At 50.2% G+C, this 26,525-nt stretch overlaps 1 protein-coding gene across 1 annotated transcript; it reads right to left on the reverse strand.

Moving 5' to 3' along the window:
* Positions 1–1,316: 1,316 nt before the first annotated feature.
* Psat1 (phosphoserine aminotransferase 1) lies at positions 1,317–25,165 on the reverse strand. Its single transcript, XM_003472228.5, has 9 exons — positions 25,008–25,165; positions 22,540–22,600; positions 21,474–21,543; positions 19,632–19,837; positions 18,739–18,911; positions 16,129–16,298; positions 10,571–10,699; positions 6,631–6,768; positions 1,317–5,900 (listed from the first exon to the last, which is right to left on the reverse strand). Exons 1-9 carry the CDS (start codon positions 25,065–25,067, stop codon positions 5,795–5,797), a joined length of 1,113 nt encoding a protein of 370 aa, XP_003472276.1. The 5' UTR covers positions 25,068–25,165; the 3' UTR covers positions 1,317–5,794.
* Between the last annotated feature and the right edge of the window lie 1,360 nt (positions 25,166–26,525).

Raw genomic sequence — 26,525 nt, forward strand, 5'->3', positions numbered from 1 at the left:
TCTCAAAATATGTTTGTTATCCTCAGGATTTTCAGAATATATATCGTTCACCTATTGATTTTGACTTAAAAATGCACTTTTTGGCACAGCTTTGCTTATATTTTCAGTATTTTTTTTGTCTTTTGTTTGTTTCTTGGTGGTGGGGGCAGTTTATAAACATAAATGATAAATCACCTTCCCCGTAAGTAATTCCACTAGTCTTTACATGTAATTAGTGTGATGAAGAACACAGGATTCCAAATACCCTCCCATAAATCACTTACTAACCAGAGACGAGTGATCTGTTTTTGGGGAAATCTCATAGATACCAAGAGGACAAACCATGTTGGACACCCCTGCCAGTGTGTGGTGAGGACATAAGAGCTCTTCTATGGGTCTCAGCCGCAAATGGGGAACCAGAAGAGATCGCCAGGAACACGGGGAGGTGCCCACAGCAAGACCGTCTGCGGCGCACCTGGCCTGTGACCTTCCCAAACAGCTGATGACACACGTAGAAAGAGGCGAATGAGTAGCTGAATTTAGATGAAGACATGATCACAAAAATCCCCTGTGGTCTAGATACCAGCAGAGAAAAAAAATAGCTGCAAAAGTGTTCCAGGAACAACTGAGAACGTTTGAATATGGACTGCAGATTCGTTAAATGGATGTGTTAAATTTCTGATTGAAAAATAAAACAAATCTCTGACTTACATAATTGTGCTGTGGTCACACAGAACGTCCTTGCTCTTAGGAGATAAGGTCTATGCAGTTAAAAGGCACAACTTCCACAGCTCAGAAAAAGATAAGTGTGTAGGGAGAGTAAACACTGAAGCCAGTAAGGCTGAATTTTTTTTTTTTTTTTTTTTTGTCTTTTTCATTTTTATCGGTACCGGGGATCGAACTCACGACCGCCTGCTTGCAAGGCAGGTGCTTATGCCGCTGAGCTAAACCCCCAGCTCAGTAAGGCTGAATGTTAACACCGTGAATCCAGCCAGGCGCAGAGGCGCACAACTGTATTTCTAGAGCTCTCGAAGGCAGAGACAGGAGGATGACAAGCTCAAGCTCAGCCTGGACAACTCAGCAAGACGCTGCCTCAAATTTTAATAAAGGCTAGAGGTGTAGCTAAGCTCCATCACCAGGCAGGGAGGCAAGGGGGCGGGGGCAGGGGAGCAAGAAGGAAGCAAGGAAAATCTAGGTAAAATTCACACATGCATACATACTGCATCTCTATGGACACAGTTCTAGATAAACTTCAATCCAGCGCCCCAACCTAAAACCTAATTTCATGTCTTCTTAAGCAATGTGCACAGAAAGGAAGGCTTGGACAGCAATAGAACTGGAGTCAGCGAATTTATTAATCTGTCTGTATTTTTAGGAATTTATTTCTTCACTTGAATAAACATTTTAAGCTTCATTAAACTTACTGCAAGCTACTTATTTGTTTAAAAATTCAAAGTACAAGTGAGGGCCAAGGCTGTCATAATCTTGTGCTCTAACAAGTAAGCAGGGCTGGCAACCTAAAGAATTTCTGTATATATACTATTCTGTGTATAGTTTTTCTAATATATCAAGCATTTCCTTAGAAATTCCAATTTACATTTCTAGGACTTAAAATATGCAAGCTCTTGTTTCTGTCATATCAAGATATTTTATTCGTTAGCTTCTTTTTAAAATTTCAGTAAACCTTTGCTCACTGCTAGCTTTTCGTTCCCAGGATCGCTTTGATCAAGATTACCCATCCATTCTGGAATAATCCAGAGGTAATTAGAACTTGTTACCTGCTTTAGCCCAAAAGGAGCCAATTTATCACAAGCTGTCAGGGATTCTAATTTTCAAATTACCAAGAGCCCAATTATGGACAGAGGGAAGGAGCCATCTTTCCAATTAAAGCAATTGATTTCTTAGTGAACTCAACAGCATTTCACATTTTAATTACATGCATTCAAATCAAACGTGAGAAGACTCTTCGTCACTGTTTTCCTTCCAAAGAACCTGACAAATATTCATCACAGTGGACACGAGGCCAGCCTGGCAGTGCCCGTGGCAGAGCTGGACACCTCATCATCTATCAATGGATCTTGTCTATTTTTAGGGTCTCGGTGGCTCCTTTGGCCTTAAAAGGAGGAAGAATTACTTGTTACCCCACAAAGTTCACCCAAAAGCATGCCAGACTCTCCAGTGTTAGCCGCTAGGCTGTGAGGAAGCAGCATTAAGATCTCAAAGATGACCCAATGGGAGCAAGAGGAACTGAAGCGGAACCATTTGCTTCTTGTTCACAGAAGAGAAACACAACACGGTAAGCGCACGGCCTCGGAGCACTGAGTTACCAACAGTCGCAGGTCTAGCGTTAAGAGTCCCGCATGGAGGGGCTGGGGATTTAGCTCAGCGGCATAAGCACCTGCCTTGCAAGCAGGCGGTCGTGAGTTCGATCCCCGGTACCGATAAAAAGGAAAAAGACAAAAAAAAAAAAAAAAAAAAAAAAAAAAAAAGAGTCCCGCATGGACTCTGGAGGACTCGACACACTAGATCACGAACAGGTCAGTCTCAGGAGTATCCCTGGGAACTGGATCATAAACGGGGGTGGAGATAAGGCCATGGTGTGTGGAGAACATAGCAAACACAGGCGCAAGGGTGCTTCTGACTGGGATGGCACAGAGTGAGGATGATTCATAAAGAACTTTGAACAAGAACACTTCCCATTCAGCTGGGAAAGTACACTTTAGAGAAGCCCAAGGGAGGCAAGGCAGGTGCCCCCACCTAGCCCCTGTGGGTGCCCAAGGCCTGGTGTCTATCTACCTGGCTCCTGGTCTGCAGGAGGCCGCCTGCACCTGGCCTCCCCACCCCTACCCCTGCCCTGCTCAGTGAACGCGCAGAGGATGAGTCTAACTGCTTTCCCTAAGTCCACGCCCCACAGCCTCCCCATGGCTCCCCATCAGCTGCTGCCTATTTCCCAAAAGCGCTCAGATTTAGCGTTTTAAGGAACCTCTAGGACTTTAGAAGTTCTTATTCAATCATGGAATCACACTGGACCATTTCAGTAGAAAATAACTGTGGTCTATGCTAAACTTCTGAAAATGATCACACAGCTGAGATCACACCTCTGTCTTTCCCGCCCCACGTCCAGGGTGCAGCCTCGGGAAGACCTGTGCAAGTTGGGGGCTCCCAGGGCCAGCGCAGTGTCCAGCACCTCTCAGGGCACAGCTGGAGAGGAGCCCGGGGGAGGACCGAGCTGCTCCCACAGACAGCAGCCTCTGCAAGGTGAGGGCAGAACAGAGCTGCTCTGAGAGGAGGAAAGCTCTGCACAGTGAGAACAGAGAAACAAAAGCCCCTGTGCTGATAAACAGGAGCACAAGCCAGGCTGGGGCTGGCTAGTCTCACCCAGTGGGAACAGGGTCTCCCGTGTAGGAACTGTCACACGTGGCCAGACGGCAGCCACTTCCAAGGACATCAGCACCCGAGACAGAGGCCAGTCTAATGCCACAGGGCAGGGACTGCCCCCGAAGCCCGAGGTTTTTAACGTGGGGTGATCAAAATACACAGAAAATGTTTCAATTAAGAAAACATGTTACAGGTGTGGTGGTGCACACCTGTGACCCCAGCACTCAAGAGGCTGAGGCAGGAGGCTCATCATAAGCTCAAGGTCAGGCTGAACTATGGAGTGAGACTTTGTCTCAAAAAACAAACATATTACTGTAGTAAACACACGGCCATCAATCGCTCTGAAAATATTCCCCCTCTAAACACACGCACTGCATTGCTCCTGTCACGTTCTGAAGTTCTGAAGCCCTTTCATAAGTGACCAAAAATATGGCAAATGCCGAGCACCATCCAACAAAAAGGCTGCTCATAAACACAGTGTCCTCACCCGCCTTATCACCAGATCCAGGATGTAAAACTTCTGGCTCTTCCTCAAAGGCAAAATGACCACAAAAGCTAAGTATTTTAAATTGATTCAGAACATCAAAATGGCCACAGCATGCGGGTGTGGTGGTGCAGGCCTGTAATCCCAGCACTCAGGAGGCTAAGGCAGGAGGATCGCCACAAGTTTGAGGCCAGCCTAGGCTACGTGAATTCGAGGCCAACTTCTCTCAAAAAAAACAAAAAGCAAAAAGCAAAACAAATTCAGCAGGACAGCCAACTAAAGCCACTTACAAAAGACAACTTCCAGGACGGGGACAACTGTGCTCAATGCAAGGGGCAGCGAGGGCGCGGCGGGGAATGGCAATGTTATCTTGTACTGCAATTTTATATAAGCACTAGCTGCTCCTTTTGGTCACACCTCCCATGTGTCCACAGGGGCACATGGGAAGTCCAGCTGGTTGTGGTGGGAGGTGTAGATGGGCAGTGTCCACTCAGGCTGACACACCACAGCTGGCATGACATCAACGGAGATTCGAGAAACATTGAGAAAAACAGGGCTGGCTCAGACAACAGGCCTGTGCGACCACCTGGGAGGTAGGGAGGGTGCGCTGGGTAGCCCACTGCTGTCTGGGACACTGGGTCAGGTCCCACGGACTGGCCGGCTCTTGCTGCTGATTTACTGTGATCATTCTTCAAGTGCGTCAAGCCCCGGCTTTACCCCTTAACCACCGGAGGTCAGCGGGAGAGTTATTTCAACTCTCCTCTTACCCATGAGAATCCAGCCAGGGCAGCCGGGGCTGACCAGGGGCTCCACGCAGCAGCACACGCAGCTGAGTCCTCGTTACACAGCCAGAGGTGACAGCACAGGCTTCTGGGGCAGGTGGACAGAGGTCACCGAACCATGCACTGTGAGCTGTGTGGGAGCACTGCTGGCTGGAAATGTCTGTTAGAAAGCAATGGAAAACTACCACACTGCCTTGAACTTTTCAAAAATATTTGCAGAACACTCAAGTCTTCCACCTTCGATCAAATCAATTTACTCTTACCGGGCCCCATTTTTAGACTAGTTTTTCCAGCAACAAGTTTAAAAAACAAACATTTGTCTAAAAGGCCAGTAGAGAAGTTTTTACTGCCAAGGGTTTCAGTGTTTGAGGCCTTTAATATTCTCCACAGTCAACATGAGATGTTGACCAGAGCCCCACGGGGAAGGACCCTCCACTGGACCTGGAACTCGCGTGTTCAAAAGAGACTTTTAAAAAGTGAATTGTGGAACTTGCAGAACCTTTTCACGAAGCAGCGCATCACAGGGATTGGACACATTCTAAGTCTCTGCATGTATCACAAAGCACCATTTTATCAGAAACATAAAAGCATAGAGATATAAACTATGTGTGTTAAGAACCGACCTTAGAGTAGAACCATTTACAGTGAATCATTTATCTCTTCATGAGGCTAATGATATAAAGAGATGTCCCGCTCCACCCTTCGCCTGGAACTCCACAGCCCTCCCCATGCTGCTCCGAGCTGCGCCATCGGCCCTGGGAGCCGAGAGACCCACTGCTGTCCACACCTCCGCCCCAAGCCGGTGCCGTGTGTGCACAGCTTCAGAAACACCTGCCCTGTACAATGACGTCCCAGGCAAGTTCTGACACTGACATCTACCTAAAAACAAGCAGCAGTGAAGATAAAATTAGACCAGAATTTGTTAGAAAAGCAACAGGATGATTAAAAAGAAATTTCCAGTTCCAGTTGGGACTAAAGTGGCCGTTAGCTGGTGGTCCCATCAGCTTTGCAGAACTCTGCAAGTTTCGCTGTGTTCTTTGCAAAGTGAAGAATCCGCAATCACCACGTTCATTTGAAAACACTGCCAAGTCTTTCATGTTTCTGCAGCCACTTCCCATGGTTCTCTACCCTGCGGCACTCAAGGGCAGAGTCCAGACCACTTAGCGTGTGTTCACAGTTGATGCATTTCCAGAAAATTTTCCATGAAGGCCGCCAGCTTCTGCACATCTTCTACTGTGACAGCATTGTACAGGGAGGCCCGGATGCCGCCTACCGACCTACACGAAGATCAGACAATGAAGAACACAGGCAGCCAGGAGGGGGCTTTGCTCGGTGGAAAATGGTGGCCTGGCACATGCAGAGTCCTGGGTTCAACCCAGTTACACACACACACACACACACACACACACACACACACAGCCATCACCACACCCTGCCCCTCACTGCTCTCCTGAGAGTCACCACACCCCGTGTCCCACTGGAAACCCCCAACAGGTGGCACAGAGCTTTCGATGCTTTCCTTAGGACAGGCTCCCTCACACAGGGACAACCCCTACTACTCCTCTCTGATCAACTCCAACTAGACGCTTTGGACACAGAAACTAGAGGAGGCCAAGGAGAGCGCACTCTCTCTCTTTCCAGAGCTCTCTGGCTGGTGGACAGATCGCTGCCATGGCTGCTCACACGTGTGAGGATAGTGACTGTCCAGGGTCTGCATCGTTAATCTCTGACGCTCAGCTGGAGTCTCGGCAAGGTGCTGCCCCAGCTCGGGCAGGCTCTGTGCTGCGCAAGCTGCTCAGACAAAAGCCCCGTGGTGCCTCCACCCGAGAGCCAGGAGCCAGTGCTACGGGTTCTGTGGTCAGAGGCAGGGCCCCCTCCCAGGACAGATTCCCGCAATTACAAAATTGCCAGGCCCAGCTGAGCCAGCTCTTCAGTTCGTTTCACTCCGTGTGTGAAGTGGAAAACCCAGTCCCAAGCCAGCTCCTGGATGGGAAGAGGGGTACCCACCTATGTCCTTTTAGGGAGATCATATTGAGCTCCAGCGCCTTATCGAGGAACCTTTTCTCCAGAGCATCGTCTCCCTTGGCATTGCCAATGCGGAAGGGGATGTTCATCTTGCTTCTATTCTGCGGCTCCACTGGACATCTGAAAGCCAAGGACATTACTTTAGCTCCTGCTTCAGTGCGTGGGCTACCATCCACAAGTCTACAAGCTTAAAAGATGTGTTTTTTAGATGCAAGTAGGGGATTAAATCCAAACAGACAAGAATCTTCCCCTCAGAAAGCCAAGCAGGTAACTAAGGGCCTGGCGCACTGCAGGGCAGATGGGTCAGGACGGATGAAGACGAGCTTTCTGGCACTAACTGCACCCAGAAGCCGTAGAGGCCACCTGCAAGTTCTCTGACCTAACTGGGGTGCCAGGCTCTTGCCGGGGTGGCTGTAATGCCCACAGGATCCTGCAGAGTGCCCTCCCGGAACGAGGTGGATCTACAAGCATGGGGCAGCAGCCACAGGCCCAGTCATCTGAACTTGCACCTCTGTGCGCCACAGGGTACCAGGAGAAGGCGGCCACTCACACACAGCACTGCTGGACGACAAGAGTTCAAACACCAACAGCAAATGTGGCTTTGCACTGTCCAGATGTACACCTCCACCTTCTGCTCTGGCTGGGTGTTTCCTCCAAAGTTCTCCGAATTAAACCCAGGGCTTTTGCCCTGAGCCATTTACCCAGCCTGTTTTATTTTGTTTTGTGACAGGTCTCACTCTGTAAGTTACTAACATGTCCAAGAACAAGACTCAGACTTATAATCCTCCTCCTGCCTCAGCCTCCCAAAGTGCTGGGACTACAGGCAAGGGCACCATGTCCTATCAGGTCCTGGGTTTTACTTGGTTATTCTTCATTGTGGCTTCTCGCCTATTAAGACTAGTAACCTTTTCTATGTTATATACTTCAAATGTTTCCTGGTGTCTGTCATCTGTTGTTTTAACTATTTATGTCTTCAGTTGTATAACACTTTAAAATTTGAATGAAATTAAATATATCATTACTTTAATGCTTCTGATTTTTTCTGGCTTTTTTAAGGAAAGCTTTCTATACTCTGGCACTTAGAAATTCTTACCAATATTTTTCTACAGGATTTTTATAATTCTGTTTATTGTTTTCAGATCTTTATGACTGTTTAGACTTCATTTTTTAATATGGTCTGATCCAAATAACTAAAGTTGCCAACATGGATTGTCACTGCTTCAAACAGCATGTTATGAACATACCTTTCCTCCCTATTTAACAAGCAACTAATTCTCAAGTAAGCCTGTGTGTTTCTGGATTTCCCTCCCACTGAACTACTGTCTCTTCCTGTGCTGCAGTTTAAATGAACACAGTGTTACAGAATTCTGATACACCACTTGCTAAGTTTGTCCTGAACTAAAATTTTCAGCTACCCTTCTGCACAAATGTGAACAGATGTGTCTGATTAAGTTTCAGTTCTTGTGGCTATTACGAATCCTTGCCTCAGGACACACACATCCGCTCCTGGAGAAGATAGACTCCTGGCAGACACTGACACACTGAGCTCAGTCTCGTCACATTTCTACTCCTGAGCACCTCCGTGCCTTCTGCTGGCTCTCACACTGTTTAGGCAGAACGTCATGCTGTCTGCGACCCGCTCTCGCTGGGGTCCTTAGCAGCATAATCAAAGGGGACCCCGGCCCCAGACCAGCGCTCGTCAGAGTCCAGCACCCCTCTCGCAGTGCCAGTGCACATCCAGTCGCAGCCTGCAGGGCTGGAGCCTAAGTCACAGACAGCAGTGACGATCAAATGACACTCTATGCACACCCGCCAGGGAGGCCACTGCCTATGTCGTTGGTTTTAAGGTCTTCACTAGACCCTCCCACACACATTCTTCTCTTTCCTAAGGCCTGGTCTTCCATAGAGTAACAGAAGCGGCTCTGATCCTGACTCAGACTCGTGGCTTGTACATCCTTATAGTAAAGACACTCTTCTGAAGCAGTGTCTGCAAGGAGCCTCTGAAGCTCTTCACACAGCAGTGACTGCAAGTAGTGTCAACAGCTCACAGGTGAGGGATGCTCATGGTGTGCAATGTCTGTGGTGCTTTATCAATCAGTGCAAGACCGGTTCACCCCTCACACGCACCTGCCTTTCCACGTAATCCTGAGAGATACACCCATGCTACAGACAGCTTTAACTCTGTCACTAGACCAAGGTCACCACCAGCAGTGGCACAGAGCTCCTGGCCCAGAACACCAGGCCACCCTGCCCACACTGGCCCCCCACCTGGTCACCAGTGCTATGGGGCAGTAAGACTGCAGAATGAACTCGGAGTCTTCCAGGGTTATCTCATGTAATCTCAGGAGCAGGGTTTCCTAGAGTGGGGGCTCAGGAGCAGATGGATGACAGACTGAGCGACTGCACAGGAGAGTCTGAAGGGGAGGACTGGTACTGGATAGACGGATGAGGAAAAAGATGCATAAGCAAGCAGGTAAGCGCACAGGTGTGTGGAGGAGTGAGCCCACGCGCCCACCATGTCCTCGGGCTTTCCCACAGCTTGGCTTGCAATCTGGAATCGCCAAAAGTGAGTGCATCCAGAAGCTCTCCTGTTCCCTCAGCCAGACAGCAACTCCTGTCCCAAGCTTATGCGCATTCTGCAGCCCCTGGCTACAAACTCCCTGAACCTCTACCGCCCATCAAGCACACTGAAATGGCTCCAGTAAGCACTGTCCTGTGTCTGGGACAAGGAGGAAGACTCCCAACCCCCTTGGCCTCGTGCAGAGAAACAAAGGCAGCGAAGGTGCAGTGTGTGTCCTTCCCCCATCGAGATGGCATCTGCAGAGGAAGCCAAAGGCCAAGGTGTCCAGCCAAATCCAACTCCCCCAGGGCTTGCGGCCGGAGGTCCTCTGCACACCAAGAGCTCCCAGGGGCAGGCAACAAGCAGTTCAGGAGAAAGGCCTTGGCAGCCAGCACTCTGTCCCGGAGCTCAGAGGGTACATCTCACCCCCTCAGCACAGCTGGGGGTGGAAATGTGCGACACTTCACTAAAAACACAAGCCTAAGTCAGGACTGAAGCACCCTGTTTTCTACTGCATGTAGCCTACAGAATACTCAGAAAGGGCCTATCCCCTCATTCCCAGCAGGCAGGCATTTTGGTTCCAACAAGCTGAATCTCAAAGAATAACCACCATTAAGAATAGCAGTCCTGCCAGTCACGGCAATGGATGCCTATATAGTCCCAGCTATTCCAAAGGCTGAGGCAGGAGGAGATCAAGTTCAAGTCCAGCCTGGCCAACTCAACAAGCACCTGTTTCAAAATAAAAAATGCAAAGGACTGAAGATGCCACTCAGCACTTCCCTGAGTTCAACCCCTAGTGGTACCAAAAAAAAAAAAAAAAAAAAATAGGCAGTGGGGGGGGTGGTCCTAAGCCATGTGCAGGGTACATGCCTGTAGACCCAGGTCTCAGGAGGCTAAGGCGGGAGGACTTGAGCCAGGACTTCCAGGCCAGCTTAGACAACACAGCAAGGCTCCACATAAAACAAACTAAAAGAGGGTCCTGGCCTGGGTGGGCAGCGGAATGTAGACGTGAATGTATGTAACTGTATGTATGAACATGCATACTGCACACTCCACAGGAACACAATGTGAAGCTGGGCCCTGACAAATGTTTCTCCCAGTGACAACAGAGGAGGGAGAGTGGAGGAGGGGCCTATCCAGGCATCAAACCGAGACTCTTCCTCAGACTGATGTCTCCTCAGTGAGAAATGTCACCACCACCGACACACGTCCCAAAGTCTGGGATTCCTCGGTGTAGAGCAGGAGACAATAATTCAACTCCAAGCTCAGGGGAGCAAGACCGCCCACCCCACACCAGCACAGAGAAGGGGCAAGTCTTCCATTCACAGGAGGCCAAACGTAAGATGAAGCCCAGAGACTTACACGTAGAATCCTTGAGACTTATCGATGATGTCATAAATCATCTTAGATTTGATGGAGCTAAGCTTCTCCATGGCTGCTGCCCCACCATTGTTCTTAATCCACTCCAACACCAGGCCCATGACATAGATGCTAAAAAAGGATGAAAATGGGGATATGTTTAGACCATCTCTGCACACCTGGAAGGACGTTCAAGAAAACTGCTCTCAGAGCTGCACTTTGACAGGTAACAGCAAATCACATGTAGACAAGAGTATGTCACAAGAGTATGTAAGAACAAGAGTCAGCCCTACCCCAGACCCCAAGGGCCACTCCAATAGCACTCAACGAAGTCTCTTCAGCCCCTCTGGACCTAGCCCACACCCTAACACAAGCTGCCTGTGACTCCTGGGCCATACCACCGAATCCCCCACCCTCACAGGACATCACAAAAACCCACCTCCCTGGCCCCACCCAGCACTAACACTCTCCTTCCTGACCCACAGCCGCTCATGCACACTGCCTGCCTGCGGTATTTCCTACCACACGGCCCTCAGCTACTGCTCATGTGTGCTTATGTCCCAGAATCCAGTCTCAGAAGCCAGAAGTGCACACAGTCACCTCTTCTAGCCCTGAGTCCTGATTCAGCGCCTTCCTCCTAACCAGTTTGGGTGGCATAGCAGCTACAGTCACAGGCTCCCTCCTGGTCACAGTCCTGAAGCGGCTCCTAGTCCTATCAGACTCAATGCCCAGGACAACGACTCAGGAGTCTGAGCAGTTCCCACTGGGAACAAGAGCCACCTATTCGGGGTAGACACCTAGGTTTTCACCCGTCCTGCTCTTCTCAAATCCATTCTCCACCCAACATGCAGATGCCCGGCAAGCCTCCCCACTCTGGTCTCAGTGTAGGATGAAGGACCCAACCTGACCAATCAGAAATTTCCCTGGGGCCAGGCCTGTCTTCCTAGCAATTGGGAGGCTGAGGCCAAAGAATTGTAAGTTTGAGGCCCGCCTGAGCCACACGGCTAGTGTGAGGCTAGCCTACACTATATAACAACATTCTTCTACCTACCATGGGCATAATCATGGTGAGTCTCTCTTAGAATTACACAGAAAGACCAGTGAGCACGGTGTGTGAGGAGTCAAACAGTCTTGCACCTAGAAAGTATACCACAAAGTCCTCTGTGGGAGTTGTGCAAAACTTTGATGCACATCAGTGCTCAGTAAAACTTTGGGGCAGGAGCACCCAAGCTCAGCCACCTCCCCATTTACCAACACCTTCCGTCTGTTCACACCATGAGAAAGGGCTCGGGAGACACCGCCAGGCTTGGGAAATGCTAGAAGAGCTGGAGTGTCCCGGGGGGCCCCATGTGCACCAGCTCATTCACTGTCTCAAGCAGAGTCCAACCCCAGCAAGCACAAAAGCCAACAATGGGCTGCCCAAGGGTCTTAGAGAGAACAGCCAGCACCCAGAGCATCCAACAGAAGCTTCCAGAAGCTTCGGCTGCCTGGCTCTCCAGGAAACTCTGGCAGGAAAGGGCAACAGCAGCCATTACTGACAGAGGCAAGGTCAAGCAGGAAACAGCCCTGGGTGCCTACACCCTCAGCTGGGGCTCCTGGGCTAAAGACCGGGAAGTTGGGGGGTGGAGAAGGGGAAGACACGAGGGAATGAGCCTTACTGGAGCCTAGTGCAGTTTCAAACTGCTTTTACTGATGGCACAGTCCTAGGTCAAAGCCACTGCTGTCATACTTTACAGCTAAGGGAACAGGTCAGAATTCCAGCACTAAGCAGCCTGACCCCACAACCCAGCTCTCCTCACTAACACCAGGGCCACGTGGTCACTAGAGTCCCCCACGCCTTCAGGCACAGCCAGCGAGGCCAGCTGCTTCGGTGTGCACCTGTGCAAGCTGCCAAGCTCTGTCTGCGGTGTCCTCAGGCCCCGGTCACTGCCCACTCCTCTCCCACAACGCGCTCACCCTGCACACCACCACTGTGGGAGCCAAGCTTTGCCTTCCCCCGAAACTCTGTCACCCCCGAGTTTCAGGTCTGTTAGTTCTCCAGATCCAAAGCTTTGGAAAGGAGCCGTCAGCCCACTGTCCTGGCCAGGTGTCTAGAATGACACACGAATCCCTCAGGGGCTGCTGCACATCCACAGATGCAAAGACTCAGAGTCTGGGGGAATGGGTCTGTACTTGAGCATGCAGACTGTTCTTCCTGCCATCATTCCTGACACAATGCAGCCTAACAAAGATCTTCACAGCATGTACCCTGGGCTAAATATTGTTAAGTAATCTGCAGATCATTTAGAATATGCAGGAGGACATGCTTAAGCTACATGCAAAAATAAAAACTGTACTTTTTTAAAGACAGGGTCTTGCTAAATCTCTAAGTTGCCCAGGCTGGGCTCAAACCTTTGCTCCTCCTACCTCAGGGTCCCAGCATGCTGAGATTTCAGGTGTGTGCCGCTGCTATGCCTAGCTCCACACCGTTTTCTACAGGGGCCTTGAGCATCTGATAACTATTATCCACGGGGGTCCTAGAACAAACCCCAGACAGACCCCAGGAGGCACTGTGTTAGTCCTGGTTAAGATGCTGTTAGGGTGCACAGCAAGCAGTTAGAGATCACACTGGTGGCTCTACTCACTTGTAGAGCTTACTTCCATGTCTAAGTTACTTTAATAAATTTTTAAAGCAGTATAAACCATTCTCTCTGAGACCCGGCTTGGAAAAGCACACTGGAAAGTCCTGGGAACTCTCTCCTTGGCTGAAAGGTTCTGACTGCAGAAAAGCACTGGACTGGGAACTGACGCACAATTGTGTAAGGGGGGATCTGGTGGAAATAAGCGTGGGGTCACAACCCTTCCCGGGGAGCAGCTGCACATGGAAGCTGTCACGCACTTTCTCGCAGGCCCCACCTGTACCTCCCATTCTTGTAAGAGAGGTGGCTGGGTTATCAACCCTTTCGTTTCATAGTTTCATTAAAACGAAAGTAACTACTAAAATAGCAGCTAAATACTGCAGCTGAAACAGGCGTATTCTTCGGGCTCAGTTAGTCGTGGTAAGTAAAAGCTGTTTTGTGGGGTTAGAAAGGACATTCAGGCATCCTCTCCTCTACCCATTAACTGGCTCAACACGCCCACACCAAGTGCTAGGGCAAGACTGTGGCCCTTTATTCCACCCGAGTGTGTTGCTCAGGGCTACAGAGCAACTACGTGCAGCCCCGTCTACCCAGAAGAGCTAAAATTAAGTTCCTAGGGCCCACAGCCTTTCAGTTCCGGCAAAAACAAAACCCAAACCAAGCTTCAGTTCAAACTCCAGCCTACGTCTGCCCAATGGTGACACAGAGTCTTGAGGCGTTCTGGGCGCCTGGCCAGCTTCCCACAGGACTGGGGAAGGCGCCTACGCAGACGCTAATGTCTGCACAAACGCAGGGTCAGCTCCGGCGTTGGGCTCTGCCGTGCTCTGCAGCCCACAGGACGGGTCCCAGGCATCTTCTGAGCCACTGGGTCCTGGGATCCATGATGTACCCAGTCAATGTCTTCTCAGGGAGTAAAACAGAGCAAACAACTGGGGTCAGAATTCTTTTAATGCAGCATCTTTCATCCTCCACACTCACATTAGTGAGTTATTAGAATTATCCAGTCGCACCCTCAAGCATCCTGACGACCCTAAGCTGTCCTGATCTGTGCGGGGAGAAAGGACCCCCCCCCCCCGCCTTCTGCCCTTGTCTCTGCCCCTCCAGCAAGAAAGCCCTAAGAAAGGGTTTCTGTGTCTCCCCAGTCTTCTCAAGCCCTGTGGGCCAGCTGAAAGGTCAAGGGCAGGCCAAGACCCAGGAGAGGGCAGTCACTCTAGTGCACATCCCTAGCCATGGTCACCTCCTACGGGACATGTGGTCTGCTTCTCACGGCTGCCACTGAAACGTTTTCACCCTGAGAGGAATAGCACGTTTATCAGTGTGCTCATCATATTGCTTCAAGGTAATTCCTGGAGAGGTGCAGAGAGCACACAACTCACCTGCCCCTGGCCACCTCCTACCCTCGGCTAAGCCCTGGTCAGAATTTGCTGGCCCTGAGGGACATCTCAGAAACAGGTCTCTTCTTTATCTGCTGCTGCCCTCTCAGTTCTGCAGCTGACAGGGCCCTGCCTGCCCTAACAGCTCACTCACTGTAAGAAGGCCTGGCTCCACCTCCTGCACAGTCAGGCCCTCACCTCTCCTCTGCCCCAGGCAGTGCTGCACCCTGCTTTTTGGATCCCCTACACAGCAAGGTCACTGCTGACCTGCCCAGTTCTGTTCCAAAGCTTCCTGGTGGCTACTGCTGTTTGCCACTGCCTAAAACCTCCTATCAGTAAGTTAACGCTTACTTTAGAAACATATTTAGCCGCACAGGGGAAGGGGACAATGTCACAAGTGACCAGAGTCAGGACCAGGATACCCTGTCCCTAAGGGAAAGCAGGGTCACACAAAGCAGAGCTGCTTGGAATCCCCATTGGAATGCTAACTTTGGAGAAACTCCTTTCTCACGGTAAGCTGGAGCATGGAATCTCGGCCTGGAGGCAGTGCCCCAGGAGAAGACCATTCACTATGCTGGCCCAACCCCAGCCTGGAAGTGAACTTCCAGACAGAAATCCAGCCAAGCCACAGAACTGGACCGCCACAGGCATTTTTCTCCTGATGAAATTCTGCAAACTGGCACGCACACCGGCCATTCAGCTAGTAAAGCGTACTGAGTCTATGGGGCACACATACCCACATCCAAGACTTGGCCCACACCACCAACACCGCTTCTGAAAACACGACCTCTGCTTCCTCACTTGCAAAATGGGAAAAAGAATCACCCCAAGGGTAGCTGGAGGACTAATGGGTCCCTACCTGCACTCTGGTACATCCCTGGTGCCCTATGAAGATAAACCCATAAACTCTGACTCTGACTCTTCCTCTGTCTGCCCCTGCAGAGTCTCTGGGAACTAAGAACAATGGGCAGAAAACATGTAGCATTTGTAAATCACCCAATGCTAGGTATTCGCTAAGTTGGAAGCATGTACTCAACCTCACAGTACCCCAAGAAAAGGGTACCGCATCACTCGCAGCGAAACCTGCTGCACAGACAGGCTCGAGGACTTCCCCAAGGTCAACTTCCTCAGGCAGTGGGAAAGTCATAGAGTCCTGGCAGTGGAGGCTGAGGAGCAGAGGACACCTCCGCTGCAGGACCCCTGCAGACCAGGCTTGGAGATGGAAGGTGATCTGGGCCAGGTGGCACAGGCCAGCATGGGAGGAAGTGAAAGCCGCAGTCTCCCGAAGTGTTTCTGGGAAGCGGCACTGGCTGGCTGGCTGTGATGTCATCCGCAGAGAGCTCTGGGTTCACGGTGAACCAGGATGCCAAGATCCAACATGCAACACTCTCTCCAAAAACAAAGGGCCGAAGAAAACTGATCTAATAGTGGAGGAGAGGGCCAAAGGGAGGGGTGCTGAGCAGGCCCCAGAAGGCCCCCCAGTCACCGTTCAGGAAGATGCTCACTTTCAGAAGTCACTGCCCTTGGGCAGGAAGAACTGAGGCTCCCCAACCCGCTGCACCCCAGTTACCTGAAACACGGAGGCGTGTTGTACAGTGAGTTGCTTGCAGCCTGCACTTTGTACTCCAGGACTGAGGGGCACTCCCTGAGGGCGAACCCCAGCAGGTCGTCGCGGACGATGACCACCGTGACCCCGGCACAGCCCACATTCTTCTGGGCACCCGCAAAAATCACACCAAACTTAAAAATAGGAAGGCAAACCATGTTAAGAGCATGCAGCGTCACTTTCTTTTTTTTTTTTTTTGTCTTTTTCGTTTTTATCGGTACCAGGGATCGAACTCACGACTGCCTGCTTGCAAGGCAGGCGCTTATGCCGCTGAGCTAAACCCCCAGCCCCGCAGGGTCATTTTCATCAGTGCATGCGAACTTTCTAACTCCACAAGCACAGCCTGTGGGGAGGAGATGACCAACCCCACTTAGGAAGCGCGCACCTGGGTGTCTTGTGGGTTCCTGCAGAGTCTCTGGGAACTAAGAACAATGGGCAGAAAACAGCTAGCGTTTGTAAATCACCCAGTGCCAGATATTTACTAACTGCATGCAGACATTCAAAGCTGAACCCTTGCCTGCAAGGAGCTCGCCAAGCCCCACACTGCCACCGCCTGGGATACACCGTAGCTTAGAAGCCTCCACGCCACAACTGAACCAGTGCTCCAACTCGAGCTGCTGCCAGGGATGCAGCTGGGGGAGAACGTGCACCTCTAGCACCACAAAAAATACAATCAAACAGGGAACAGGCCTCAGAGCTGCTCACAATGCCACACTCCTAAACCCCATAACTCTAGGAGGCTGAGGCAGGAGGGTCAAAAGCTTAAGCCCAACTTTAGTGACTTAGTCAGATTCTGCCTCCAATAAAAACTCAAATCAGGGCATGCAGCCAGTGTGAAGGCCCTACGGACAATCCACTGCACAGAAAAATAAAGCCAAACAGAACAGGGTCTTTAAATATCCTTGGCAGCCAAGTGAAAAAACATCTTCTAATCTAGAAAATAAGTTATTTTTTGGCACTTTTATAATTTTTAAATGGTAAAAATGTTCAATTGCTTAAACTTTTTAAGTGAACTCTATGTGAACATTTAAAATCAGCAAAACTTTAAGTTTTTAAATAGTTTTAAAATCAAAAATCTACCCACACCAAATTTTTATATTTACACAGAGACAAGTGACGATGCTGAGGAGGAGGCCGCTGAGAGAAAGACAATACACAGGGCCCCAGGGAAAAGACACTGTGGAGAGCAGGCGCTTGAAGCTACGTGAGCAGACTGCGTGTGCAGGATCAGAACCCTCACGTGCCCTCCCGTAAAACTGGAGGACATGAGTGTGAGCAGCGTGACTTACAATTGGTACAATTCAGCACTGCCAGCGCCTGGAGATGACGAAAGGCAGACAATAGGACAAACACGGAACAGTCACACATGGAGTATATTCAGCCTTTACCCAGGCAGCTCCGAGGAGGGCATGGTGGCGCCACCTGGGGTCCTAGCCATTCAAGAGGCTGAGGCAGGAGGCCACGTCTAGAGTCAACCTGGGCAACTCAGTGCCACTCTGTCTCACATAAGGGCTCTAGAGAGGTAGCTTAGTGACAGAGCTCTGCTCAGGTCTCAGTTCCCCACATGCGCAAAAACACACACATACACATTTACACAGAAACACACATGCAGTCCTGACACATGCTTCCACATAAGCAAATCTTAACATCATCATGGTGAGTGACACAGCTAGACACCAAAGATCAAGTACCGCATGATTCCACTGACGGGGGGTCCCCGGAACAGCCCAGCTCATGGATACGAATAGGAAAGGGGGCTGCCAGGGGCAGGGGCTGGGGGGTGACTGTTGCCCATGGGTATAAAGCTTCAATCTGGGGAACAAAAAGGTTCTTAGCGATGGGTGGGAACGAGTACTCTCCATGCCAATGAAATCCACGCTTAAAGATGGTCAAGGCTGGGAGTGGCAGCAAAGGCCCTGAATGTCTGCACTCCAGGAGGCTGAGGCAGGAAGACTGCAAGTTCAAGGCCAGTCTGGGCAACTCAGTACTTAAGTGACTCAGTGATACCCTGTCTCAAAATAAAAACGGCTGGGGATGCAGCTCAGTGCGAAGGTCCTAGGTCCAATACCCAGTATCACTCACACACACACACACACACACACACACACACACACACGTTAAAATGATAAACCTGATGTTAAGGACACTGTAACACAAGTTAAAAAGTCAAAGCAGACCAGTTTGGCTGGTCCAGCTACTGCTTCTGCCCTCTCTGCAGGCACCGCCCCTTACTGAGGCACCAGAACCAGCCTAGGCCACCTGCAGAGGCCATGCGCCCGTGGCTGCCCGCAGCAAGGAAAGGGGGCTTGGCACCCCTGGGCTGGGGTAGATGGCATCTGCCCTTGGAGAGAACAGGACACTCCCAAAGCCACCCCGGAAGGCAGGAATTGAGTATAGCCGCAGAGCTGGGAATGTCAGGATTTAAACCTCGGGACAGCTGGTAACAGGCAACTATCAGCCATCAATCGGCCCTGCTTCCGGTCTGCTAGTCCCAGCTGGCAGCGGCCCTTCCCCGACTCCCCGACCCCAGCAGCAGGGCCCCTAGGAAGCCAGCTCAGCCCGCCTGCGCTCTACCTTTGAAACATCCACCGGCTTGGACAGGAAGTTGGAGGACATGTCGCAGACCAGCACCGCACCCTTGACATCAGGGATGAAGTCAAACTCCACGCCGTGCACAGTCTCGTTCGCGCAGAAATACACATAGGAGGCCTCTGGGTTGAGGGTCCAGGAGCTTGGATCTGGGATCTCTACCAGGGAAGACAAGTGTGAAACCCCGGACTCGGGTCCCCTCACGCAGAGGCTGTCAGTGGCAGACTCAGCAGTTGCCCTGCAGTCCCCCTCTCCCATTACTACTCCCAGGACATCCCAGAGGATGACCGTTCACACCCTCCAATGTGTTAGGCACAAATAACCTTGAAAACCAGCACAAGACAGGGGAGGCTTACTCCTGTCCCTCAGCTCTGTCTCTCCAACTCCTGCTGAGAACCCAACAGCCCCTCAGAGCCCCTAGCCCCCATCACCCTCAGCCCACATGAGTCTCATGGCCTGGGAGACAGGTGGGACTCAGGCGCCATCACACTGGCGACTTGCGCCAGGCCCCCAAAACTGTCTGGGGATGCCCAACAAAGGCACAGAAACCTGGGCGGACACAAAGCCATCTTCCCAGAAAGTGGGGACAGCTCTCCCTAACCAGGGAACCAAGAACACACAGGAACACCGGGAGGCACCACCAGGGCCCACGCAAGCCACCCTAGAGCCATGCTGCTCAGCTTGCGTCTCAGCTGAGTGGCCTGGGCCTGTACATGCACTGCTGCAGATGCTGGCTAGAAGTGGGCCACACTGCAGCTGCTCAGTGTACGCAGCACCACCCTAAGCAAGGGCCAGGAAGGACAGCTTCAGGCAGAGAGACAGGCCCGGGCATGGGGAGCCACCCGCCAGCCCCGTGGCACCCAGGTCCCAGGACTTACTGGTGTAACTCCCGAGTTTAGGGTGGACGACGTTCACGGTCCCAAACTTCTTAGCTTCCTCTGCGGCCTTCGCTGACCATGCTCCTGTGACCACGTAGTCAGCACATCTCCCAGCCTTCAGGCTGATCAGGTTTAAGGGAACAGCGCTGAACTGGCTGCATCCGCCACCTTGCACAAAAATCACCTTGTAGTTGTCCGGCACAGCTCTAGGCGGAAGCGCAGGTTAACAATCAGTGCACAGGCTTGGGTGGCCCAAGAAGAAAAAGTGAGGTCTCAGCAAGACATTGCGGGTGGATTTGGCTTTCAGTACGGTCCAGTCTCAGTACTTCTCTTCCTACCCCAATCACTACGCCGCCCTGGCCCAGTGATTTATGGGGGGCGACAGGGGAAGCCTGTGGCTACTGCCTAATCAAAGCACCTCCTCCTTTTCCTACTAACTCCCTGCTGTTCCCTGAGGAGATCACCCCTGGGCTCTCTGTCCATCAAGTGCCGCTAACCCCAGCTCCACACAAGCAAGCACACAACCCAAGCTAGCCCATGACCCAAGCTAGCCCATGGGATCAGGTCCAGCCCAAAGAGGCTCAAAGCCATGTGCTCAACGCCACATCTTTCAGGCCAAGGCTACAGTACCTTTTCCAATATGAACAGCACTGCTCCTTCAGTGTGACATGGACCACAGCAGGCAGACTGAGCACAAGTCAGGCAAGTACCCACCCGTGCTGAACCCCCAGCCGTGCAGCGGTCTCACACCCGTCACGGGACCTCCACGCCCACCTCACTGCTTGCCTTAGCAGGGTAACATAAAAAGGAAGGTCATGGAACACCCGGAACAGTTTCAACTGTGCTCACGCTTATGGAGTGATGCAACAGTAACCCCTAAAATATCCACGATCATCCCTAGGTGGTGGGGTTACGGAAAATGTCTGACTCATTTCTAAAGCTGCAGCTTGTTTCTGAACCTCTGACTATAAACATACATACCTTTTGTGACCAAAAACTAAAGGAGAGGCTGAAGATTTAGCTCAGTGGCACAGTGCCTGCCTGTCTGCCAAGCACAGGGTCCCAACATCAAAAAAAAAAAAAAAAAAAAATTTAAAGCAAACTCAAAGGGGCAGTCTGTTTTCAAGGCTACCATATTCACCCACATATGTGACTATATTTATATAACAAATAAAACCTCTCTTTCAGTTATGACCTGCTTAAGAATAAGATATCCTGGAGCTGGGGATTTAGCTCAGCGGCATAAGCACCTGCCTTGCAAGTGCATGGTCATGAGTTCGATCCCCAGTACCAAAAAAAAAAAAAATCCTAAGAATAAAGCATGAAACACAGGGCAGATAACAGCAGAGGTCTCACTTAAGCAGCAGAGCCAGGAGTTTAGAACTGTGAAATGATCCACAGAGCCTGCTAGAGATCAAAGTTTCTTCAGACAATCCAATTCCGCAAATGTGGACAGGTCTTGAATTTTTAAAAAATCTACCCTTGGTCAGGTGATTCTGACAGGTGGTAACACGCTCACACCTGGAGGCGTCCTAAACTAGATTGCAGGTAATTGTGCCTAAATCCCTTTCAAGCCAATTTAGCTACCACAGTGCTGAAAAATTTTTGCAAATACGAGGATTTCTCGTCATTGTATATACCACACAAACACAGAAGCACATAAACGCAGGCTGGCAAATACATTAAAAAGCATTAGGAGCTAATAGTAAAGTTGAGAGTAACGTGGGTAATGTTCATTTATGGAATATTCTGAACAACAGAACATAAGAAACAATGTAACAGACACTCAGGTTTATAGCACACAAAGCAAAAGTAACACCATTTGGTCTTTTTTTAACTTACAACAATTCTCGCACCAGACTCTCTGTGTTCCTAATAATCTTGTCAAAATCTGAGGACCTGTGACTCATTTCTGTAGAAAATAAACGACAAAAATAGTTTTATTTCAAAACCAAGTGAACTTAAAGAGTTTATGAAAGGTACAGGGAAACAATACAGGAAAATTGTGAGCCCACGCTCAGCATAGGGGACAATCCAAACTGCCTCTAGCTAAATCATTTTCATCTTCAGTCACTGCAGAATGATTTCTAAACTGTCACATTCAGTGAGCTATTTGTTATTTTTTTCACTTGATAACTCATCACTGGGGTCCCTGCAACTCTTCCTCACCCCACCGCATTCTCACATGCAGGAAGCCGGTGCAACCTGCCACACTGTAACCTCACCTCACAGAAATGCAACTAACTGCACGGAGCAAACCCTCAGGAAAATATGTAACTCGAATAAGCAATACACCTAATCCTAGTCTTTTAACAGCTCAGTCTTTGAAACTTTCCCCCAAAATAAAATTAAATTTAAAAAAATAAACCTTAGAACTCAAAGGCCCAATATTCTCCTTTATGTCTCATAAATACAAGAGAAATTTAACAATGAAATTACTCATGTGCAAGGTCAGAAAGTTTGAAACTTTAATAAGTTTGTATTAAAGTACAACAAAAACTCTAGTTCAGTGTGACGTAATATCATAAGTCATCAGTGGCGTAAATTATCTTCTGATCCCAGATCCTATAACTAACAAAAACTGGTCACTAAACAGTTGGCTGAGATGTCTAAGGTTCCTACAGACAACTACAGCAGAACAGAATACCAAATAATACATCACAGGTCATCAAGCTGACTACTTATATTTTTATGTCTGAGTACTTCATCGTTCTGTAAAGTGTACTCTATTCACTCCCAGGTTACAGGACAGTGCTATTTTGAGAACTGCAAGCAAACATGCAACCCAAGTTATTTAAATGTATCTACGAAGGATTAGGGGAAGACCCTGTAGAGACTTAGGCCCCATTCATTTAAACAAGTTCCCCTTGAAAGCTAAACATTCACACAATCCAAAAGCAAATCTTACCAAGAACACTAATGCCAACTCCTTTGTAGTCTAGTAATTCTTTTTGCAACTCCAGTAACACCTAGGAAACAAAAAACCAAATAGGTTATTTCTATATGCTGCGCACAGTGTTTGTCTCTACACTAAAACATTACTAAATAAATCAATCAATAATCTGGGGAACGGGGACAGGAAGAGAGTCCAACCCTGGCCTGGGAGGTTCCTCACCCCTGTCCCCATCCACAGCCAATTCCTCTCCCTCCTCCTCCCCTGGGAGGCTGGGATGCAACTCATAGTGCTGGGCCTGACACTCGGTGGGGTGACTGTTGCTAAGGCACAAATTCACCAATTTCCTAGGAAATATCTCCACAAATTTCACTCTTCACTCTCTTAAAAGTACAAACTGGAGATAAAGTTCTGGGTTCCGGAGTAACAATAAATCCTTAGGCCTCAATTATGCAAATCAGTCAATTTCCGATCCTTTTAGATCCAAAGCAGTGCTGTGGGCCACTGGTGCGGGGTAGGAAAAAGGAAGAATCCACCATGAGTCAAGATTCATCGGTGGGGCTGGGGCTGTAGCTCATGGACTGAGTTCAGGCCCCTGGGATAGGTCTTATCATTCCTGTGACCGCCCAAGGATGATCTCCAGCATGTAAGAAAAAACCATCCCACAGGGCTCAAAACAAGACTGCCAAAATTTTTTTGCTGAGGCTCAGAGATGATGCCCCAAAGGTTCATTATATGATTACTCTGTGAACTGAGGATCTCCATAACAAAAATAAAGACTAAAAAAAAAAAAATGCCACAATGCATGGACAAAACACTCTGTGGAAGAATCCAAACTCAAATTAGCTTCTTTGAAAACAGGGCTTGTTGCAACAGCTGTAATCCCAGCACTCTGGAAGCCAAGGCAGGCTACACTGCAAGGCTATCTCCAAAAAAAAAAAAAAAAAAAAAAAAATCTAGCTAATGAAGCATCGCTAAAATCTATACTGAACTGTAACTTGTCTAGAACATAATATTTTAACAATAAGAAAGAGGTGCTCTGACAGGGTTCTAGAACAGAGTTCGGTGTTGGTGCCTATTCACACTAGCTGATCAATACCCTGATCTAATCGGTATATGTGGTATGTGTGCTGTATGCATGCATTGAAACCTTACAGTACCCTATAAAATATGTACTGCATAATTATCACATGTCGACTCAAAAATAAACTTTAGTGAAGCCTTCCACCCAGTGAAGCTAAGTATTTACCTATAACAGAATCTCCTTCACTGTTGCTAGGACTTTAAGGTCTTGCTCTGCACATGCTAAGCAGGCCCATTCCACCACTGAGCTACCAAGAATCCTCTTAGAATCCGTTTTAGTACTTATTTTTCTTATAGCAGCATTTCTTTTTTTTCTGTCCTTTTCCTTTTTATCGGTATGGGGATCGAACTCACGACTGCCTGCTTGCAAGGCAGGTGTTTATGCCGCAGAGCTAAATCCCCAACCCCTATAGCAACATTTCTTGAAAAATGTATCTAGCCCAGTGTGGTGGCAGAGGCCTGTAATCCCAGCAGTAGGCAAGCTGAGGCAAAAGGATCACTGTGAGTTTGAGGCCAGCCTGGGCTACACAGTGAGTTCAAGGCTGGCCTAAACTACATGGCGAAACATTTCTGTCTCAAAGGAAAAGAACGAATGAACGAAAGAAATAAAGAAGAAAAATATGTCTATAAAAGTTTATAATCAAAATCAATATAAAGTTTTTTTAAATCCCTGTAGTCAAAAAAACACATCCTTTATAATCCAGTATTTATTTTTCAAACCGCAGAACTCAACTGTTTTTATCATTTACAACTAACCTATTTCATAAACTTAGAGCAGCACACAATACTACACAGCATCTCACAGGTCAACAGGCTAAGTATTTTCCAAGACTTTCATTTTCATTATAATTAGTCCATGTTCTTCACCATTTGGTAAAAAGTATTTTTCACTCCCAGGTTACAGGGCAACAGAGGGCAAAAATCCTCCTGAGACAAACAAATAATCACTGTATCACTGCTGCCAGCTGCCAAGGTAATCAACTCCGTGACCAATCACACTGGCGACGCACGCGTGAAGATCGCCGAAGCACAGCTGCAGGGCTCAAGGACTCCGTGCCCACGTGGGCCGCCCCCGAAACAAACGACCCTGCCGCCAACAAATTAGCACGGACCCCGGCCCCACAGGCCCCGCAGAGCCGGCCACTCGTGTCACAGAGCGGCGCGGGCCTCCCGCCCACGTGCAGCGGCGGCTGCCCGCGCGATGTCCACGCGGGCCCGGGGGCCATCACGCTCGGGCCTCGTACAGCAGGCCTCGCCTGGCCCGCAGAGCCCATCGCCGGGGCCCGGGACCGAACGCCCACCCCCTTCCCACCCTTCCCACGGGCAGTCGCACACGCGCGCGTCCTTCAGCAATGCACGCCGCGTTCCCCGCCAGCCCACGCGCGAGGGCTGCGCCTTACCGAGCGGGGCAGCTTGGCAGGCCCGGGCCCGAAGTTGATCACTTGTTTTGGGGCGTCCATGGTGCGGCACTTGGATGGACCGCGTCTCCGGCTCCGGCGCGAGTCTGCCGCGGCCCGTCCTATTCCCGCGTACCGGCTGGCGCAGGCCCCTTGCTGATTGGCTCTCGCGACAGGGCCCGCGTCCCCATTGGCCGGGTCCGAGAATGGGCGGGCTCGCTCCTCCCAGCTTTAGGGTTCCGCCCCCTGTTCCGGACCCGCGCAAGGCGCACGGCGGATTGCACCATCTGGAGGCCAGGCTGAGCGTGAGCGAGCGCCGCGGGGGGCGGGGAGGGACGCCTGCGCCCCCGCCCGGTCCCGCTGGGTCCGGCCCTTCGACCCCCACCCCAGCCACGCACGCCGCTGGGCAGAGCTCGTGCTGGCGTTCCCGAAAGAGCCAGTCTCCGAGCACCGACACGTGCTCCCCGTGCTCCCGGGCACGACGTGCAGAGCGGAGGGCGGCCCAGCGCCCCCTTCCCACGCGGAAACTCTGCCTGTTCAGCAGTGCCAGCTCCCCGTCTCCCGTCCCCAGGCCCTGGCAGCCACCATCCGCCACTTTCTCCAGAGTTGGACGAGGACTCTAGGATCTCCTGTGCGTGGGGCCCGGTGACTGTCCTGGCTGATCTTACTTAGCATAGTGGCCTGGGGTTCTCTGCCTCGCATCATTTTTAGTTGCTAACACACCAGCGGCACCGGGTGCATCCATAGCAAGCTTTGCACATGCAAGGGCCCTAAACATGTCATTTGAGAACAGCGCTGTGTGCCGGGTTAAAGGTTAGGGTGACACAGAGACTGGGAAAGCTGCAGAGCTTGTCAGTTTAACGTGCACGCGTGTGTGCATTTGAGGAGTGGCGCGCATCTGCTGACACTGGCATTCTCACCTTAAACCCTGCTGCAGACACAGGCGTCTTGTGGAGCAGCACAGGTCACCAAGGCCACCCTAGGGAGGATCAGAGCCTCAGGGCTCTTGTCCAGTCTGAGCCTGGCAGAAAGAGCACACCGGCTTTAGTTTACAGTGACTTCTATGGAGTTAATAATCTGCCAGTTGGCTTGGTCGCTCCTTTTCTGTATGGGGCCAGAAAAAATAAAAATCCTAAGGCGAAAGAAGAAAATAGAGGAGGTTCAGGGAAATTACCAGGGCAGAAGTCGGCTCAGGACTTGAAAATTCCTGCTTCTCCCCTCCTTGTTCTCCTACCCAAACGAAGTCATGGCTCAGAGCACCGAGCACTGCCTCAGGATAAGCTGTGATCATTTTTTAATTCTGTTTCTTGGCTGACATTCGGTGCAGAAAGACAGAAAAGATTTGTAGGCACTAACAAGAATGAGAAGCTGCTGGCGGCAAGAGAAGTTCCCAGAGAAAGGGGCGGCTGGGGAAACTCATGCTGATGGGAAGACCAGACAGGCAGGAAGGTGCCCTGCACGCAAGGGCAAGTGAAGACAAACACCTAAAAATAATGGTGCCACATTTAAAATGTTTAAAGC

The sequence above is a fragment of the Cavia porcellus genome, unplaced genomic scaffold, assembly GCF_034190915.1.
Source record: "Cavia porcellus strain 051 isolate PalLab524CR breed Dunkin Hartley unplaced genomic scaffold, mCavPor4.1 scaffold_1, whole genome shotgun sequence".
Taxonomy (NCBI): Eukaryota; Metazoa; Chordata; class Mammalia; order Rodentia; family Caviidae; genus Cavia; species Cavia porcellus.